Source organism: Solanum verrucosum, unplaced genomic scaffold (genome assembly GCF_900185275.1).
Source record: "Solanum verrucosum unplaced genomic scaffold, falcon-dt-bn FXZP01000207.1, whole genome shotgun sequence".
Classification (NCBI taxonomy): domain Eukaryota; kingdom Viridiplantae; phylum Streptophyta; class Magnoliopsida; order Solanales; family Solanaceae; genus Solanum; species Solanum verrucosum.
This window is the reverse complement of record NW_026019996.1, coordinates 4169026-4188732: the sequence shown is the minus strand read 5'-3', so window position 1 is coordinate 4188732 and position 19707 is coordinate 4169026. Positions and strand designations below refer to the sequence as shown.

The 19707-nt window shown below is 36.3% G+C and overlaps 1 protein-coding gene across 1 annotated transcript in view; it reads left to right on the top strand.

Annotated features, from left to right (window-relative positions):
• LOC125819273 (probable RNA-dependent RNA polymerase 3) overlaps positions 1-13422 on the top strand; it is a 37521-nt gene extending 24099 nt beyond the window's left edge. Inside the window, exons 12-19 of the mRNA XM_049498741.1 lie at positions 9448-9596; positions 9847-10072; positions 10688-10913; positions 11634-11776; positions 12212-12374; positions 12561-12705; positions 12894-13057; positions 13136-13422. Of these exons, the coding sequence (XP_049354698.1) occupies positions 9448-9596; positions 9847-10072; positions 10688-10913; positions 11634-11776; positions 12212-12374; positions 12561-12705; positions 12894-13057; positions 13136-13369 (1450 nt within the window). The 3' untranslated portion in view covers positions 13370-13422. The remainder of the gene's footprint in view (positions 1-9447; positions 9597-9846; positions 10073-10687; positions 10914-11633; positions 11777-12211; positions 12375-12560; positions 12706-12893; positions 13058-13135) is intronic.
• Positions 13423-19707: the final 6285 nt, after the last annotated feature.

Sequence of the window (19707 nt, the reverse complement as noted above, 5' to 3'; positions counted from 1 at the left end):
TTGCCCTTATCTTTTCACCACACCTCTAACTTAAGCTTTTGGTCTAAGTTGGCTGTTCAACTAACCACAACTTCATGAGGATTATGGGTAATGGATAAAGAAGGGTCAAGATTTCATCAAATTTCTTCCAAAGAAAGGTAAGGCTCAAGGGGTGTGCAAAAGCGGTTCACACACTCGTAAGGTGGGTCACAAAAGAGGTATATGTCAAATTGGTTCACACTCTTAGAAGTTGCCTAAGATCATATCAAGAGATAGTATCACTTAGTTGACCGGACCAACGGGGCAAATTCTAGGATCTATCATGCATGGTTCAAAGTAAGCTCATCACATTACGCATTGACACTACAGTCAAACAAGACTCCACACTTTTGCGAGTGTGCAATGATCATCACAAGAGACTCAATTCGATACTAGGCTAGTCATAACGAGATGCAAAGAATTCACATATTGTCTATGCAACTTCATTTGGTCTCATCGTAGCCGCGCATTCATGTTCGTTCGATTGAGAGCACTATTCAAGTCATTGATATTGATCGGAACCGAGACTTAAATATTGCAAAAGAATAACCACTTTCAACATACGAGAGGTGGCAAAAATTTTCGAACGGGCCAAATTCATTTTGCAATTTAAAACAAAAGGAGCCATAAGCTCAAACATCCACAAAAACAGTGTAAAAACACCATAATAGCTCACAACCCAAAATGTAATATCAAAATAAATATGCACAAAGGTAAAGTGGGCCTCACCCCACCACAAATAAAAGTATTTGTCCTCAAATGCGAATAAAAGTATCCAAAAATAAAAATAAGTAAGACAAAGAGGGAGGTAAAGAAGAGTCTTGTCTATGCAGTCACTCCTTCTGTCAGGGTCTCTGTCTGAATCAGGGCATCAATGCCTGAAGCATCTGTCTGGTCTCGGGTCTCAGTACCCGGACTCACCTCAGGAGAAATGGAAGTGCTAGATCCACTAGGAGCTGTTGTGGATGTCTCAGTCAGTGATGGCTGGATCACTGGCTGCACAACTTATCCCACAAGATTTGGCAAATCTCTGAATATGCTCTCATCGCAACTCTCCTGCATTTCCTCTTCGTGCATTGCTATCAGCTCTTCGTCGGTCTCTGCATCCGACTCTTCCTCTGTTGTGCCACCCCTCTGCACATCTCCGGTGGTAGTCGGAGAAATCCCCGAGATCTCAGGAGTATCCCTGTCCTCTATAGCCTCTAGCAGTGAAGTGAAGTCAGTAGACTTAAGATAGTCTACGTCCTTCCTCAATACTGCTACTTCGACTTTTAAAGCCAAATTCTCGGAGAGTGAATCATAGTCTCATTCCCACACACTCAGCTCGAGAGAGTGAGTGGGTTAACGCATAGACTGATCTTCATGCAGCAAGTGGGTGTCCGAGAAGAACGCATTTGAAACGGGGTAAGTTGCTCGAGAGAGAGCTTATCCCCATTAAAGTTTAGCCTAGTCACAATTATTCTATGAATCTTCTATCGAAAACATGTACCCAATAATCTAGCTTAACCCAAATTCCCGTCACATCCCAAGGATCTCCTCTCATTACTTAGACATCCTTGTTTATTTTACTGTTTTTACTTACTAGAGTGATAAAACCCCATTGTTAATTGACACTCTTGTGTCCCCCTTTAATTTACAATGTTTTTAATCTTTAATGTCTTTAGTTAGAACTAAATTTTATTTTACTATTAATTCTCAAAACCACTTTTTTGGGAATGATCCCAACCCTTGGCTGGGTTACTTTACTATTGTACGATCGTAGACACTTGCATTTGATGTTGTGTCTTGATTACACAAACATCAACAACCATTACGAGAAAAAATCACATCACAATTGTTATCTACTAATTGGCCAACTGAAATAAGACTAGTGGAGAGCTTTTGTGATACAAAAACATTCTTGAAAGTTTCAATAATATCCTCAACCTTGGTAATGGGTAAATTACTACCATTGGCAACCTGAATTTGTGTTGGACCATTATACTCACGGATGTTTTTGAGTATATTAGTTGAGTTGGTCATATGATTGGAAGCGCCAGAATCAACAAGCCATAATTTAGATATTACCTCATTACCTTGCAACCCTAAAGCTGAAAATGCTGACAAGATCATTTGTTGTACCATTTCAGGAGTAAGAACTTGTCCTACTGAAGACGAGTTATCTGTAGTTGAACCATTTATCCCAACTTGAAAAGCATTTGCCCTACGGTTTTGAGGATGTGTGGGACACTCTTTGATAATGTGTCCTTGTTGTTTACAATAATTACAGAACTTTTTGCCACAATTGCTAGCAATATAACCATATTTCTTGCAACTGTAGCATTGAATTCTAGCCATATCCATGCCCTTTCCTTTCCCTTGAGCTGCAAATGCGACAGTGACAACATTTCCTTGATGAAAAGCATTTGTGTGAAGAGATGCTGCTCTTCACGAAGTAATTCCCTAAAACAGACATCCAACGAGGGAGATGGATCACGGTTCATCAAGTTGGAGCGAACATTTTCAAAATTAGATCGTAATTTCATCAAAAATTGATCTCGCTTGCTTTGTTCATGAACTCCTTGAATGATGGAGAGAGATTCAGAAGGTATTTTAGCATAAACGATATCGGTAAATTTAGCCCATAAGTTCTGAAATCCAGAGAAATAATCTTGAACAGAGAGACCTCCTTGAGAATACATAGCAATTTCATGCTCAAACTGAAAGCGCCTTGCACTATGGTCTTGGTTGTAAACCTTTTGTAAATAATCCCACATGGCCTTTGCTGTCTTGTATGGCCTGAGATTAAGAACAATAAGAGGGTCAATTGACCCTAAAATCCATGTCATCACCCGAGCATCTTTAACCTTCCACTGACCGAGCTTTGTAGGATCAGTAGGAGTAGGATCTCTTCCATCTATATGTCCCCATAATTCTTTTTCGGTGACAAATAGTTGGAATTGAAATTCCCATTTCCTGTGAAACGAACATAGAAGAACTCAAACTGATATGATGCCATGTTCTTGACAAGCTAAGGAAGATAGAAATGCAATGATACAAAATAACCAGAATGACCAAGACTAGGATTCCAAGATGCCTAAGAATCTGCTATATATCCCTAACTGTATGCTATTCCTAATTGTAATATCTCTGAAAATATGCTATATTAATCTATGCTATCTCCTATCATCATTATACATATGTAGAGTTATAACATAGATATGTACAAATATTTAGAATCTATCCTGTTGACTAAAAAACATTAAGCAGAACCAAAACTTTCAAAAAAAAATTCTGAAAGACACTAAGAATCAAAGCAGTGAAAAAGCCTCTGATACCATGTCAATTTTGTTGAATGAGTTCTCTCAAATGAGAGTTCTTCCATTAAATAGAAAAAATTCTGATTTACATGCCTAAAAATCTGTTATATATCTCTAAATATATGTTATTCCTAATTGTAATATCTCTGAAAATATGCTACATTAATCTATGCTATCTCCTATCATCATTACACAAATATTTAGAGTTAAAACATAGATATGTATAGATATTTAGAATCTGTCTAATCATGCTAACAATCTTTTGGATACGTTGCTGACTACTGTTAAATTTTGCACAAGAGTGGATTGGCATATTCTTCTGTGTGAAGTTTAATTTTGCCTTAACCATTTATTAATCCTCCATTCAGCATTAATCTTCATTAGTTCCCTGCTTTAAATTTTGATTCAAACTCAGTTCCCTCATTAATAAACTACTGAAAGTTAATCCTAAAATTATCTTTGAAAATATTATGCTTCCCCATTCAGTAATTTTCCCAATATACTTCTCTCTTGCCTTCTCTTTGTGTGTGTTTGTATGTCAGTTTGTTTGTTTTAGATATTAAAATAATTCAACAAAGGTGGCTCAAGGGGGTGAAACCCTGTAATCTTTCACCTGATCTCTCCCCCCCTTCTCACTGATTCCCGCTCTCTCTCAGAATATAAAAACATGAACCCCTAATTCATTCTTTCTTCTCTTTACTTACCGAAAAAGAATAATTTCTTTTCAATTTTCCCTGGATTTGGGAAAGAGTACCTTTTGCAGCTCAGATCGAAGAAAACCTTGTATGGACTGAAGTATTCCCCTAGAGCTTGATTTGATAGATTCTCCAGAGCGATGATTTGTTTCGGTTACCAATAAAGCAATCACACCCTTTCATGAGACATCAAAAGTGTAAACTCACTCTTTTCATTGTTTATGTTGATGACATAGTAATGACAATAGATGACAAAGAGGAGATGATGCGAATGAAGTTATTAGCACAAGAATTTGAGATCAAAGATCTAGGGAGGTTGCAGTATTTCATGCAGATTGGGGTTGCTAGATCAAAAAGAGGAATCTTTGTTTCTGAAAGAAAATATATTCTAAATCTCTAAAAAGTAACTGTTATGAGCCAGCAAAATCTCCTATTGAAAACAATCACAAGTTACAAACATGGATTGGAAGGGTTAGTTGATAAGGAGAGATAATAGAGGTTGTTTGGAAGACTCATTCATCTCTCTCACACTAAACCAGACATTGCCTATTCATCAGCTCGCTAAGTTGGTTCATTCATGATCCTCAAGATCCTCATATGTAACCTGCTGCTTGCATTTTGTATTGTCGGAGGTCTGCTCCAGGGAAAGGTTTGCTTTTCTGTAAACATGGTCACCTCCAGATAGAAGCTTTTTATAGTTGCGGATTGGCTGTATGTTTAGATGATAGATGATCTATATCCGATTACTGTACATTAATAGAAGGGAACCTAGTTATTTGGAGAAGTAAAATAGTAAAGTGTAGTTGCAAGATCAAGTGTAGACGTAGAATATAGATCTATGACCCAAGGTGTTTGTGAGCTTCTTAGGCTACAAAAGTTACGGGAACATTGAGATTGTTCAAAAAAGGGAATTCCTTATACTGCAAAAATTAAGCTGCAATCGATATAAGCTCAGAATCCATTTCAATATTGTCCCGAAAAAAACATATTGAAAGTGATCGTCACTTCATCAAATAGAGAGTTACTAGTGAGTAGTGACACCTTGAGTTTGCTTCATGTACTGTTAGAAAAATAGCTAGCAGATGTGCATACAAATGGGCTTAGCAGAAAGACTTTTGATACTTTGGTTTGCAAGTTGGACACTGCGAGATGTATGCGACTATGTTCCAACTTGAGGGGGAGTGTTGATTGTGTTAATTAATTAGAGCATCATTTTAGGACATATTATTTTTCCTTTTCCTAGCGTAATTTAGGAAAAAGATATCTTCTTTTATTGTAATTGATTGTCTTCCCTTAATTTGTTAGGATTCACTTGTAGTAATATCCCTTCTCATGGGATGCAAATACATACAAAAATACAAGAAGTATTTCTTCTTCTAAACACTACAGTAGTTTATCCTTAACCACCCAAACCGAATCATTCTTGTGCAAAGTTCGTGGCAAGCGAACAACAAAGTCCGTAGTGATCCGTTCACACTTTTACTGTTGAAAGAGCAATGCATGTGCCAAACCAGTGGATGTCTGATGCTGGTGCTTGAGCTGCTAATAGTTCAAGCAACAAGGTACATGTTGCTACCACTTTTTTCATCCGTTTCTACCAATACAACTCCCGAGGGTCCTGATACATCTTTGTAGAGACCAAATGTATTGAGTACCTTGAACTAGGCACCTCAAACAATTACAATCAGGAACACAAAGTCGACCACCACAATGAAGAACCCCTTAATCATCAATGGTATAATCAGTGAACCGTCCTTCTAAACCACGCTCCTGAAGCTCAGCTAAATGAGAAGCCTCATCCTGTTTGTCTCTCCCTAATCTGTGTGACTAAGGAACACCATGTCATAATGCACACAAGTACTCTGCCTGGTACTGAATCATCAATCCTAACCCTTGGGTTAGCAAATTCTAAACCTCAATAGCCATAGGCTTTCTATCAACTCGCAATATAGCCAAACTCCCCATAGATTTGCGATTTAAGGCATTAACTACCACATTAGCTTTACCTTGATGATACAAGATAGTGATGTCATAAAGTTTTAATAACTCAAGCCACTTGCGCTGCTTGAAATTCTAGTCCATTTAGTTGAATCTGCACAGCAAACTCTTATGGTCGGTGTAAAATTTACATGATTCACCATATAGGTAGTGCCACCATATCATCAAAGCAGCAACCACAACCAACTAATCAAGAGTCAGATAGTTCCCTCATGATTTTTTACAGTCGTGAAACATAGAACACCTTCCTATCAGGACACATTCAAGGCCAATGCATTAAGCATCACATTATATGCCATGTAACTTATTGGTCCGGTAGGAAGTGTCAAAATTGGAGTTGTGGTCAAGATAAGCTTTTGGAAGCTTGCCTCACAATCATCTGACTGTTGAAACTGAACTCCCTTTGAGTCGATCTAGTCAATGGTGTTGCCAAAACTGAAAACTCTCTCACAAACTGTTTGTAGTAACTTGCCAGGCCTAAGAAATTAGAGATATCTGTTGGAGTAGACGAGTAGTATGTCTAAAGCCAGTTTGAACTGCCTCAATCTTCTTTGGATCTACCCCAACCTATCTCTAGTTACCACACTACCCAAAAATGATGCCATGTCAAGCCAAAACTCACACTTGGAGAACTTGGTGTAAAGCTTTCGTTTCCCAAGTGTCTGTAGGACAATCCTCAGGTGCTCCTCGTGTTCCATCTCGCTACAGGGATAGACTAAGATCTCATCAATGAACTTGATCACCAATGTATCAAGATACGACTCGCGACCCGTCCATTAAAAAACTATGGGCATTTGTAATCCCAAAAGACAAACCAGAAACTCCCAGTGACATATCTAGTACGAAATGTAGCCTTTGAGATGTTCTCCTTGATTCTCTTGGTGATGTGATATTCCCACCTCAAGTCAATCTTAGAAAAACAAACCTTGTAACTGGTCAAACAAGTCATCAATGCGAGACAAAAGGTACTTGTCCTTCATTGCACCTTGTTCAACTGCCTATATTCATTGTACATGCACATATAACTATCTTTCTTCTTCACAAATAACGTTGATGCATTTGAAGGTGAAACACTAGGCTGGATGAAGCTTTTGTAAAACAAATCCTGAATCTGTTCTTCACTAGACAAGTTCACAACACAACTGTGGAACCTGTTCCTCAGTCTTACAAAGACGGAATGGATAATGCCTGAACATACTGCAGATTTGATGAGCTGCTTGATGAGAAGAGGGGGTAGCAAGAGTCAGAAAAAATGGTGGAGGATAATACCCTCATGCATACGGTGGACAGTATGGAAGGAAAGGAATTGAAGATGTTTTGAAGGCAAGATCAAGTCCATTCATGATGTGAAATGGAACTGTTTGGTGTTTTTTTTTTCTTGGTGTAGAGGAAATGGTATAGAGGAAGTAGATGAGATGATAGATTTCTTAGGTGCTCTGTAAAGTTTGAAAGTTTAACCTTACTACCTTGTAACTTTTCGGAGGTGGCCAGCATTTCCTAATGCTGAAGAATACAACAATACTAATTCTCAAAAAAAAAAAAACTCTAATTGATGTTATAGAAATGCAATGAACCTCCTTTTAGCTTTTATGAATCCACCACAAGTCAAGAACTAGGTCCCTTGACAATATTAAGAACAGTAAAGAACAAAAACCTAAAGTAATGAACAAGGGAGTTTACATGGAAACCTCATTGCTCAAGGGAGGAGAAAACCACGATTTGTCACATAGGATTTCTCAACAACTTTGTCACGACCTAATTCCTCGAGTCATGATGGCACCTACTATAACCCACCAGTAGGTAAGCCAATCCGTAACCCAGAACAACAAGTAATGAGCATAAGGGTAGAAAGAATGCGGAAGCGACAATTTAACAAGTGAAATAGAGAACAGGTGGAAGCAAACCAAAATATATATACAATAAGATCCCTCTAGAACCTGGAAGTCAGAAGTACAGAGCTCCTAGTACAAAAAGAGTACAAGTCCCAAAAGTGGACCCAAAAATACAAGGCTTTTCTCAGAAAGCAAAAGACTAGCCAACAAAATACAAATATAGACAGGTAAGTACAAGACGCCATGTGCTCACTCTCGTCTCTGAACTGAAGCTGCAGCAGGATCGAATATCAATGCTGGTAACTGGTGCTTGGACTTGCATCACTAAACAAATGCAGAGTGTAGCTTGAGTATTAAAACAAGTACTCAATAAGCATCATAGGCCGACTGAGCAAGAGAAGTAAAGCAATATGAAAAACGAGAATAAAGCACAAACAAAGGTCAAGAGACCGAAAGTTAAAAGAAATGAACGTGAGTGTACTAAGGACAAAAATGAAATAAGTACAACTAACTAAATCTAACTAGTTCCTTATTAATCCAGAAGGTACACTCATGTGCAAGTTTAAGTAAAAACTTGAACGGCCCCCATAAGCCTGACAAATACACATAATAGCTAAAACTACTAAGAGCATGTCACAGTGAGTCTAGAGCCGGAGGGTGCGTGACCCGTACCTCGAACCGCGAATAGATCTCCCAAAAGAACTGAACCACAAGAAATCTCGTCATAAACTTTTTAAAAATATTTTTTATATGTTTTGTATGGCCATAATAAATGGAAATTTTATTAAGTAATTACACAAATTATAAGAAAAAACAAAGAAATAAAAACTTGGTAAGAGTTGGGCTAGTTGGGTTGGGATATGACCTATTGTTTAGCCCATTCTTTGATGCATACCAAGTAACCTTTGGCCGAGTTACTTGCCCATTTATTGGTTCAACCCATCTTGACAAGCACAAATCACCTTAACTCGCCCATTTGACACCGCTATCCTGCATGGCGGACATTCCAATTTCTATTATATCACTAGAAAACAGAAGCCCTTAAGCATGTTTAACATCTGGTAAAGTTTTGCTTTTTTGGGATGGAAAGGTGAGTCTGGGGGTGTTCACGAACCATAAATGTTGTTTCTTCTCCTAGATGTAAGTGTTGATTCCAGATCTACAAAACACATGTCCCCTTAAGTGCTCTAACCAATCATATTCTAACCAGGCTTTGAAAAACTTCGAGATCACCGATTTTCTCGAGAATCAAGGGGTCAAGAGCTTAATCTTGAACCTTCACCATACCTTGTTGATAAGAGGTTAAGCAGTTACAGACTTACCGATGGTTGTGCAATTTAGGAAATTTAGGTTGTGATGAAGTGGTATCAGAGGTTCACGGTCTTATGAAAAGTTATGAGCAATGTTACCTTCAAGAGGCTACAAGGCTTATTAGTAAATTCCTTTCATGGGAACAAAGTTGGAAAATGACAATCTCTTGCTGTTCATATTTGATGCTTCAGGAAGAGAGATGTGTGCCAAACTTAGTTGGCATTTTACTCATTGCTAAACTTTGACATTCTACGTGCATTTCACTCCCTAATTCTTAGGCTTTTTCTCTTGAAGTCATAGACCAAATAAGGCATATCTGTCCAAGATTTTAATCTCTCTGCTGAGCTATGGAGGAGTCCAGAAAGAATACTTTATGGAGCTTTTGGGAAGTGCACTGGAAGAGACGAAACAAGTATATTTGAGGAAACGTGCAGCTCTAAAAGGTAATAGCAGAATCAGATACTCCTATTGCATTTATCTTCTTATGCTGTTAAGTCTTGTAACATAACCGTGGAATCACCCATACTGCAATCTTATATTCTTTAGTGTTCTTTTGTCGTAATATGTTTACTCCTCAGTCATAGAAAGGTAGGGAGGAATAAGTGTCCAATTATTTCTGTCACTATCTCTCATTTAATTTGTGAAACCTGTCAGAACTTATTTGCTGAGTCATTTCTTCAACTCTTCAAATAGTTGCTATCAACTATAGAGAAATGGATGATGATTGTCTAACAGCAAGGATGATATCGTCTGGGATACCTCTCAATGAACCTCATCTCCGTGCTCGCTTGTCTAGGCTTGCAAAGATTGAAAGAACTAAGCTTAGAGGAGGAAAACTTCCTATAAGTGACAGTTTTTATCTTATGGGAACAGCTGACCCCACTGGTGTACTGGAAAGCAATGAAGTCTGTGTTATTTTGTAAGTAGACTGAAAAATCATTATCTGTACAAGCTTTTGGAGCTTTTATATGTTTTTTATATTCTGTGTTTGAGAGATAAGGAAATGTACCTGCCAATGGCAACTGTAAGGATGTTTATAGTTTGACCCTGCTATCTGACCCCCCTCCTATTCAGAGGATCTATATTTTCAACAGGATGCATTACCTTTTTGCATTCTAGCGGTGTGGCTTAACTGTTCCTTGACAATAAATAGTGACCTAAGGAAATCATGATGGTTACAAGCAAATGAATTCCTATTTCACCAATGTATTTTTGTTTGCTACTTCCATCCATGACTTTTTCTGTCTTCCTCCATCTTTTAGACACTATTTTTCTGCCACAATGTGTAGCAGCTTAAATTCTTTGTTTTGTAAGTTTTAACAATGATAATTGATAATTGATGAGAGATGCTGAAAATGACATTTACAATTATTTGAAATTATATTGAGCTAAGGTTTTCTTCCAAAGAGAATTTAAGCTTTGAAACATGATAATTAGTTTAGATTCTGATCTAGTATGCTTATTTTAATAATCTCATTTTATGGGGAATATCTCAGCTTCTGATCCCTTTTTCAATTGTGCATCACATATGCAGAGATAATGGCCAAATATCTGGGCGTGTTTTGGTCTATAGAAATCCTGGTCTTCACTTTGGAGATGTACATGTGATGAAAGCGCGATATGTGGAAGAGCTTGCAGATGTTGTTGGTGATGCCAAATATGGTATATTTTTTTCAACTAAAGGTCCAAGGTCAGCTGTTACTGAGATTGCAAATGGTGACTTTGATGGTGATATGTATTGGGTTTCCATAAACCGTAAGGTTGGTTTTCAGATGGTTTTTCTCCAAGTTACTCTTTGGAAGGAAGAGAGCATACTTATTGTTAGATCCCACATTGGTTGGAATTTAAAATGGATTTTCTTATATGGTCTTGGGCGATCATGAGGTAGCTTTTCAGTTAGGTTATGTCCAATGTCCATTTCTCATGATGATATCAAAATCAGGCCCATCCCAGTTGTATCGATGTTTACTCGATGTTGGGCTCCCATATTGTATTGTCTACACTCTAGATGTCTAATCTTTGGCGTGGGTGTGTGGTGTGTGTTGAGTCCCACATTGGTGTGGGAGGTGCAATTTGGTCTCTTTGTATGGTCTTAGGCAATCTTCATCACATGAGCTAGTTTTGGTGTTGAGTTAGGCCCAAGGTCCATTTTCTTATCATGGTATGAGAACCAATGTTTACTCAATTTCTTGGTTTATCCAATGTTGGGTCCCCATGTTATATGCCCATGCTCTAGATGTCCAGTTCTGGGTATGCTGGAGGGTGTAAGATTATATCGGTTGGAGATTTAAAAATGGGTCTCTTTATACAATCTTGGGCAATCCTCCCCTCATGAACTAGCTTTTGGGGTTGAGTTAGGCTCAAGATCCATTTCTCATCACTTGCATCTGTTTCATGCTGGGTATTGATTGTTTACTAGAATTTCTGACTACCTGTCTTGGAGGAATACAGTTGTACATCATTTGGTTTTACTATTTCAGGTAGTAGATTCTTATACAACAAGTAGACCATGGAGTCGCATGCATTCAACTCCTAAGGCAGTTAGCAAAAAGCCAAGTGAATTTTCAGCTGATGGATTGGAATATGAGCTTTTTAGGCAATTTCTGGAAGCAAAGTCTAAAGGGTATGCTTACTATTTTATTCTGATGTTTAATTTAAGAAGTTCAGTAATCTGAACACCATCATTGTATCCAGAGATATTTTGACTTGTCTTCCGCTTCGGAGGGATTTAACAGGCAAAGAAATGGTTTCTGATATCCAGCGAGCTGGCATGTTTTCTAGTTATATTTTCTTGGTTGGAGAAACTATCTAGGTGGTCGATAATGGGAATTGAGAGAAGTACAATACTACCTCCTAGATGGCCTGCTGAATATGCAACGCTTATCGTCAATTGCTCATCATTTAATTCAAAGTTCATGATTGAATCTGAGTATTTTGAACAATCTTGTTTTTGTGATACTTCTAACCATAGCTAACACGTTCATTTATTAATTGTTCAAATTTTTTTATAGCCTTTCTTCCTTCTTGTTTCTAATGTAGTCCCTTTCTGCTGTTTTAGTGCCAATATGTCTGTGGCAGCTGATAGCTGGCTGGCATTTATGGATCGTCTTCTGATGCTGCGAGATGATAATGTGGATGAGATGCATAGCTTGAAAGGCAAGATGCTTCACTTGATTGACATCTACTATGATGCATTAGATGCACCTAAAAGCGGGAAGAAGGTTAATTTAACTTAAATTCTGCCCTCGGTCTGGTGGCTGTATTTATTTTATCTATTTCTCTAACTTTTCTATTATGATACCTCAAACTGCTTATGTTTGAACCAAGAAAGTTTTACCAACCACCAACCTTCCTTTCAGCTTGAATGCAGAGTTTCTAACACATTGCATGTTATTCTGGCAAGACAGGTTAGCATCCCTCATGATCTGAAGGCAAACAAGTTCCCCCACTATATGGCAAAAGGGAACTCCCTCAGCTATCATTCAACTTCTATTCTGGGTCAGATTTATGATTATGTCGACACATATCCAGATGAAGATTTGTGTATAACAGGTTAAAGCTCCCCTATTGCATGCATAAGATTTGGGCTGGTGTTTCCAACCGTCTTTTATAGTTTAAGAAGCCCCATTGTTGCATAGTGTTTGAGCTTATGCTTTCCTATTGCATGCATAAGATTTGATGATTCAATTGAAGATTATAGCAGTTGAGTGATGATTGTGTTGCTTCTTTGTTGTGTGTAGAGATCTCTAAACTGCCTTGCTTTGAAGTTGAAATCCCTCAAACATGCATGGAATTGTGGAGAGGAAGATATGAAGAGTACAAAAAGGATATGACACGGGCCATGAACTTAGGTTGTGAACTTAGAATCACCTCTTGCAATGAAGTTATAAACAAGTACAAGAAGGTTAGTTTTTCCTTCATGTCAATTTTCAGTCACACAGATTGTCATTAACAAATATTCAGTTGATTTGTTGCAATGCAGTTGCTATATGGTGCTGTGGAGTTTGAACAAACTGTAAGAAAGACTGAAGACATTTTCGACGAGGCCCTTGCAATATATCATGTAACATATGATAATGCGAGGATCACATACAGCATAGAGAAATGTGGTTTTGCTTGGAAAGTAGCTGGTTCTGCTCTGTGCAGGATCCACACCATGTATCGCAAGGAAAAAGACTTCCCCATTTTGCCATCTGTTTTGCAGGAAATACTCTAGACATATTGTAACATTGAAGTGATCAATAAATATCTACTTAGCATTCTATTCTATGTGATGACGTCCAAATTTACTTCTCAAACACAGACATAACAATATAGTTAACCTAATTTTTTTTAATTATTCTTATTTTATTTTATTTTGGCAAATTTACGACAATGTCTAGCGGTCTTTTATTAGAAATAAAAATCTCAATAGGGATAAGTACAAGCAAGGGGGGTTAGGCCTTACCTTATCAATCCTAATGTGGTAACAAGCCTCTACTAACTAACAAGCATGAAGAAAATACTAGCTAGAAAGAACTAGGTATTTTGTGATCACCACAGAGTTTGTAATACACTCTATGATGATATTACAAATGAGGATGCTTAAATAGTGCAAAAATATAACAACCAAGAAGAAGGTTGAGTTATCGACCTCAACTTTCCTTTTAAAGATGCATGAATGAAAAAGAATTGATTGTCCATCTAAAGTAACCTGAAGTATTTTGTTCTTGTATTCTTCAAATCTATCCAATAACACTTGATATTTCATCACTTCTTGGAATTATTGGATCTTGTTGAATATGTTGACACTGTCATATGATTCTGCTTTGCCAGTCACATCGGTAGATACCTTGGAACAACCTCCTCAATCACCTTGCCATCCTAACTATTCTTTCTTCCATGCTTCTTTTTGTTATTGCGTTGTTGCCAAGGAGAAATATCTGCATCCCTAGCTGCATTCTCAAAACATTGATCCAACCAATCCTCTTCATCACTTTCCTCGTCTTGTAGGTTAGCAAACTGATTTGGGGAGAAAGTACTACTACCACCAACTTGTAGTTGTTTGTTAGTGTTAATAGGTGTAAGAGAAACCAACCTTTCAACATCAGAACCCCCCCCCCCCCCCCCCCCCCCAATGCATCAATAAGCTCCTTGTCACTAATAGAAACTTTTTGAACATTAGAACCTGCTAAAATCAATTGTCACCCCCGATGTAATGGAGATGAAATATAGGCAATGCTACTACCCTTAGGCACAAAGGCTGGTGCTCCAGGGATCAATTTACTATGAGGTGTGACATGCTCTTCCTCTTCTTCTACCATATTCGCCCATCTAATATTTGTTGAAGTAGCTACTGCTTTTTTTGATGGCACCACATTCCAACCTTTACTGCCATGTTGAGCAGAGACCTCACCACTGGATTTTTCAACTCGTTGTGTTGCCTCATGTTTAGTCTCTTTAGCATGTTTACCCTGTCTAACAACTAAATGTTGCCTATGATTTTCATCTGATTCATGTGCATTAACATCACCTAGTTGTTGTCGAGAATCAACTAGTGATGCATCAACCACAACTCTTGAATTTGTGTTCTCCAATCTTTGAGATACACCATGATGTACATTCAATATAGTAGTTGCAGATGTCGACGAACCAATTTTTGTCACATTTTGATTATCCTCAATGCCAACCGATTGTGATGTCTCAATAGTTTTCAAAGTTGAGGCATGCCCCTGTTTTTCGACGCGCCCCCCGGCGCCCCCCAAAGCCTTATCAGATTCGTGTTCAATGCCTATAGAAACTGAAGATTTCTCCTTGACATTAGGATCAAATTCAACAGTAGCAATACCTATTGGAACGTTGTCTGTAAGAACAACTTGATTTCCAACCGTTGTTTTGATATTAACTAGATTATTTTGGACCTCAACAACACCTTGTGTCTCATTATCTGATGTTTTTTCCGCCAACAAATCATAATTCAAGCCTGCTTGAGCTTGAGGATTTTTTTGAACCAAAATAGGACTGGAATTATTGTGCATTACATCATCGAGTTTTGATGATTCAGTTATCGCCAATACATTGTTTTTGGTGCACGTACTTGGATTTTTATCATTGTCTCTTTGAATAACTTCTTCTAGTCCCCTCTTCTCATTCAAAATTCTCCTTGCGTCACCCTTATATTTTTGGATTTCATGCGCAATTTCTTCTTCTCTTACGCCTACTTCTTGATCATGGACAATGTTCTTTTTCAAGATTAGACGACAATTTGTTTTAGCATGACCTTGATGCTTGCAATTAGCACAATACAGAGGGAGATTATCATAAACAATCTCCTGAAAGTGCTCCAAAATCTTACTAGATTCCTCATCCAAATACTGGAGTTTAATTCGTTTAGGGTGCTTGTCCAATATATCAAGTTCAACTTTTACTCTTGTTATGCTAGGTCTTGATCGAACTTGAGTTGCTTAATCGATTGCAATTAGGCGCCCCACTGCCGATGCAATTGATAAAAAGGATTTCCTAGCAAACAAACTGATAGGCAAACCTGGCATGGATAACCAAGCTAACGCTCTTGAAGTTTCTTCCTTCGGATTGAAAGAAAGAGTCCATGGAAAAGTTCTATAACCATAGTGTTCACCATTAAATTGAATATAACCAGATTGATGCGATAAAATTGATATAAAATCATCATATTGGTCGCAATGAATTAAAATATGTCTTGTAGCAAGCAACCCAATTAAACATTGACCTTTGATAGCAAATTGTTTTGGAAGAATGCTTCGCAACTCTTGGATTTCTGGTGCGCCATACGAGAACTTCATCACAATGGCTTGGTGAAGTCCCTGTTCAATAGCAAACTCGTCTAACTCCTTAAACGTGAATTGTAGGGTTGGCTCTTCATGTACATATTTGATCGATTTCAATTGTGTTTTTGGCACAGATTGTGTAGGCGTTTTAGATATGATTTGTGCAGCATATGTAGGTTTTGGTACTGCCTCTCCCTCAGCCATAGGTTGGGGAGAGGACGACAAAGCCATGGAAGGCCTTAAGTTGCCATTCCTGTCGCCTAGAGAAAAGAGAGTGTTTTAGGTTTTTTAATGAATTAAGTATAGTTAACCAAATTAGGTTTGATTTTCATAGGGAATAATATCTAGTGCAATTAAGCTAGTTAGAAATTTTAACTAATTAAGTTAAAGCTAAACAATTTTTAATATCTTATCTTTTATTTAAGGGAAAAGGGTCAAATATGCCCCTAAACTATTCGAAAAGGACTAGATATACCCCCGTTTAAAGTTTGGCTCATTCGTGCCCTCACCGTCCAACTTTTCGTCTAGATATGCCCTTATGAGCGTTAAATGCCAAATGGAATTGCCACGTTACTTTTACATTACCACGTGACATTTCTATTAAAGGGAAAAGGGTCAAATATACTCCTAAACTATTCGAAAAGGTCTAGATATACCCCCTTTTAAATAAACTACCCGACCTGTTTTCAACAAATTTTTTTCTGTAAATCCCGAAAATGAGTAATTGACTAATAAAAAATAGGAAAAATATGAAAAAAATAAATAAAATTAACGCCAAAAATTCACAAATAAATACAGTAACCTTAAATTCAACAATTTCAATATTTTTTTTAAATTTTTATTTTTTCTCGATAAATCCTGAAAATGAGTAATTGATTAATAAAAAATATAACCTAAAAATTCAGCATAAAGTCATTTTCATATTTTTCGTATTTTTTATTAATCAATTACTCATTTTCGTGATTTATCAAAAAAAATAAATATTTAAAAAAATTGTTGAAATTGTTGAATTTAAGGTTACTACATTTATTTGCGAATTTTTGGCATTAATTTTATATATTTTTTTATTAGTCAATTACTCATTTTCGGGATTTACCCAAAAAAAAAAAAATTTAAAAAAATTGTTGAAAACGGGTCGGGTAGTTTATTTAAAAGGGGGGGGGGGGGGATATATCTAGACCTTTTTGAATAGTTTAGGGGTATATTTGACCATTTTCCCTTTAATATAAATGTCACGTGGTAATGTAAAAATGACATGGCAATTCCATTTGACATTTAATGCCCATAAGGGCATATCTAGACGAAAAGTTGGACGGCAAGGGCACGAGTGTGCCAAACTTTAAACGGAGGGTATATCTAGACCTTTTCAAATAGTTTAGGGGCATATTTGACCCTTTTCCCTTTATTTAATAACAACTAATAAAGATCAGAACTAACTAGAAAGTGTGAAAAGTGATCAATGATGCGTTAAAAAGTAAAGAAAATCAAGGGATATGAAAAAAATCCCCCCCCCCTCCCCCAAAAAAAAAAGTATTTGGCCTAGGGATGGACATAAATATTGAAAAATTGAAAAACAAAACTGAATTGAGCTAATTTGGTTCTTCAGTTTTTTTGTTTGGTGTTGGTGTTATTTTTTCAAAAGTTTGATTTTTTGGTTCGGTGTAAGGATCTCAAAACTTTCGTGCACCGATGAATCAAACTTTTATTAAAAAAGATAAAAAATTTAAACAATTATATATATGAGCATTCTCTTAACTAAAATAAAAAATCAACTAACAATTAAATCATTCATGAACAAATTAAAGTAGCAACAAATGTACAATTTAATAGTTAACTTCAAATATTAATTCCAAGAGGAACCAAAACATATTTTTATTAATATATATTATGTAAAGGAACCCGTCTTCGTCCTAGTTTTTCTCGAGAAGTAGTTGGAAGCACAATGATCTTGACACAAAGATAAATATAGTCTTGTTGTTAGCACAATAATTGTTCCATGACAAGAAACATCATTCTTTAACATACTTTTAAATTTATAAGCATCTTATACTTTGATTTTGTCCTCATTTTTTTTTCATTCGCACCTAATAATCGATTTGAAACACCAAACCAAATTAGTTTGATTTGATATACGATGCACACTTTTCTAAGATTGAAGAATTGAATCGAAGTTCGATAAAATCGAACCGAACGCCCACCCCTAATTTGGCCCAAAAATTTATTTTTATCATCTAATTTTTGGGAATTTATATTTTTTTTGCCAAAAATCTATCTATACTACCTTAAAAGCATGAACTCCTAAAATGAATGTTGAATTACTATAATACCCCCAATTAAAAATACTCAATTTGTTTTATTTATTAATTTATTTATTTGTATTATATTAAATGTAGATAAGCTTTCATATTAAAGGGTTATGATTTTCTCAAAGAGATGTGACTTTTCCAAAGGGTTGCGACTTTTTTGACGGGTTTTGACATTTTCGATGAGTTGTGACTTTTCCGAGAGGTTGTGATTTTTTTCAAAGGGTTGTGACTTTTCCAAAGAGTTGTGCCTTTTCCGATGAGTTGCGACTTTTGCAAAAGGTTGTGATTTTTCTGATGAGCAGTGACTTTTACAAAAGGTTGTAACTTTTCTGATAAGGAAAAAATAGCACCTATTAATACTACTATTTGTTAGCTATAAATAAAGGGTTTCCTCTCACTTTTAAACTACGGTTTTTTAAAGTTTTCTACTCTTCTTCTTCTTCTTAAAAAATCTCAGGGTTGTTTGTAACAATTGATTAAGTTCAAAATTCAACGAAATTCGAGGTACCACATAAGAAAGAGTTGGTGAATAAATTGTAGCAAATCATTCATAAATTCATACTCGTATTTTTTCTTACGATTTCCATGAGTTAACAGTGACGAAATGTTGTGGTAAAGAGAATAATAATAAACAAATATGAATAAAGTTACATGAAATGGGTAAGATATTTCTTCTTTGGTATTTTATTTTTTATTTTTTTACTCACAAATGAAGCAGTTTCTTTCTGATTTTGCTAAAAAAACAAGCATCAACGTAGTCCATTGAATCATTAGTTTTGATGTTAAATCGACTATTTCAAAAATAGATTTTCACTTTTACTTATAATATGATAATATAGACATGATAATAAATATATTTTAATAGATATGTAACTAAAAATGAACGAAGAAAGTAAAGTGTTGGTGACAAGAGATTTTAATCAAATGGAACTCTATAGTGAATATAGCATGAACATATATTTTCGTCTTCCTTCTTCATTGGCTATGTATTGTTCCATATATTTTTTTCTTTTATTTTGTGTTCATTTTAATTTGAGAAAATTTTATGTTTGACATTTTCGATGAGTTGTGACTTTTCCGAAGGGTTGTGCCTTTTTCGATGAGTTGTTATTTTTGCAAAAGGTTGTGATTTTTCCGATGAGCAGTGACTTTTACAAAATGTTGAAACTTTTCTGATAAGGAACAATTGGCACCTATTAATACTACTATTTGTTAGCTTTAAATAGAGGGTTTCCTCTCACTTTTAAACTACGATATTTGAAAATTTTCTACTCTTCTTCTTCTTTTTAAAAAATCTTAGGGTTATTTGTAACAATTGATTAAGTTAAAAATTTAATGAAATTTGAGATACCACATAAGAAAGAGTCAGTGAACAAATTGTAGCAAATCATTCATAAATTCACAACCGTATTTTTTCTTACGATTTACATGAGTTAACAATGACGAAATGTTGTGGGAAAGAC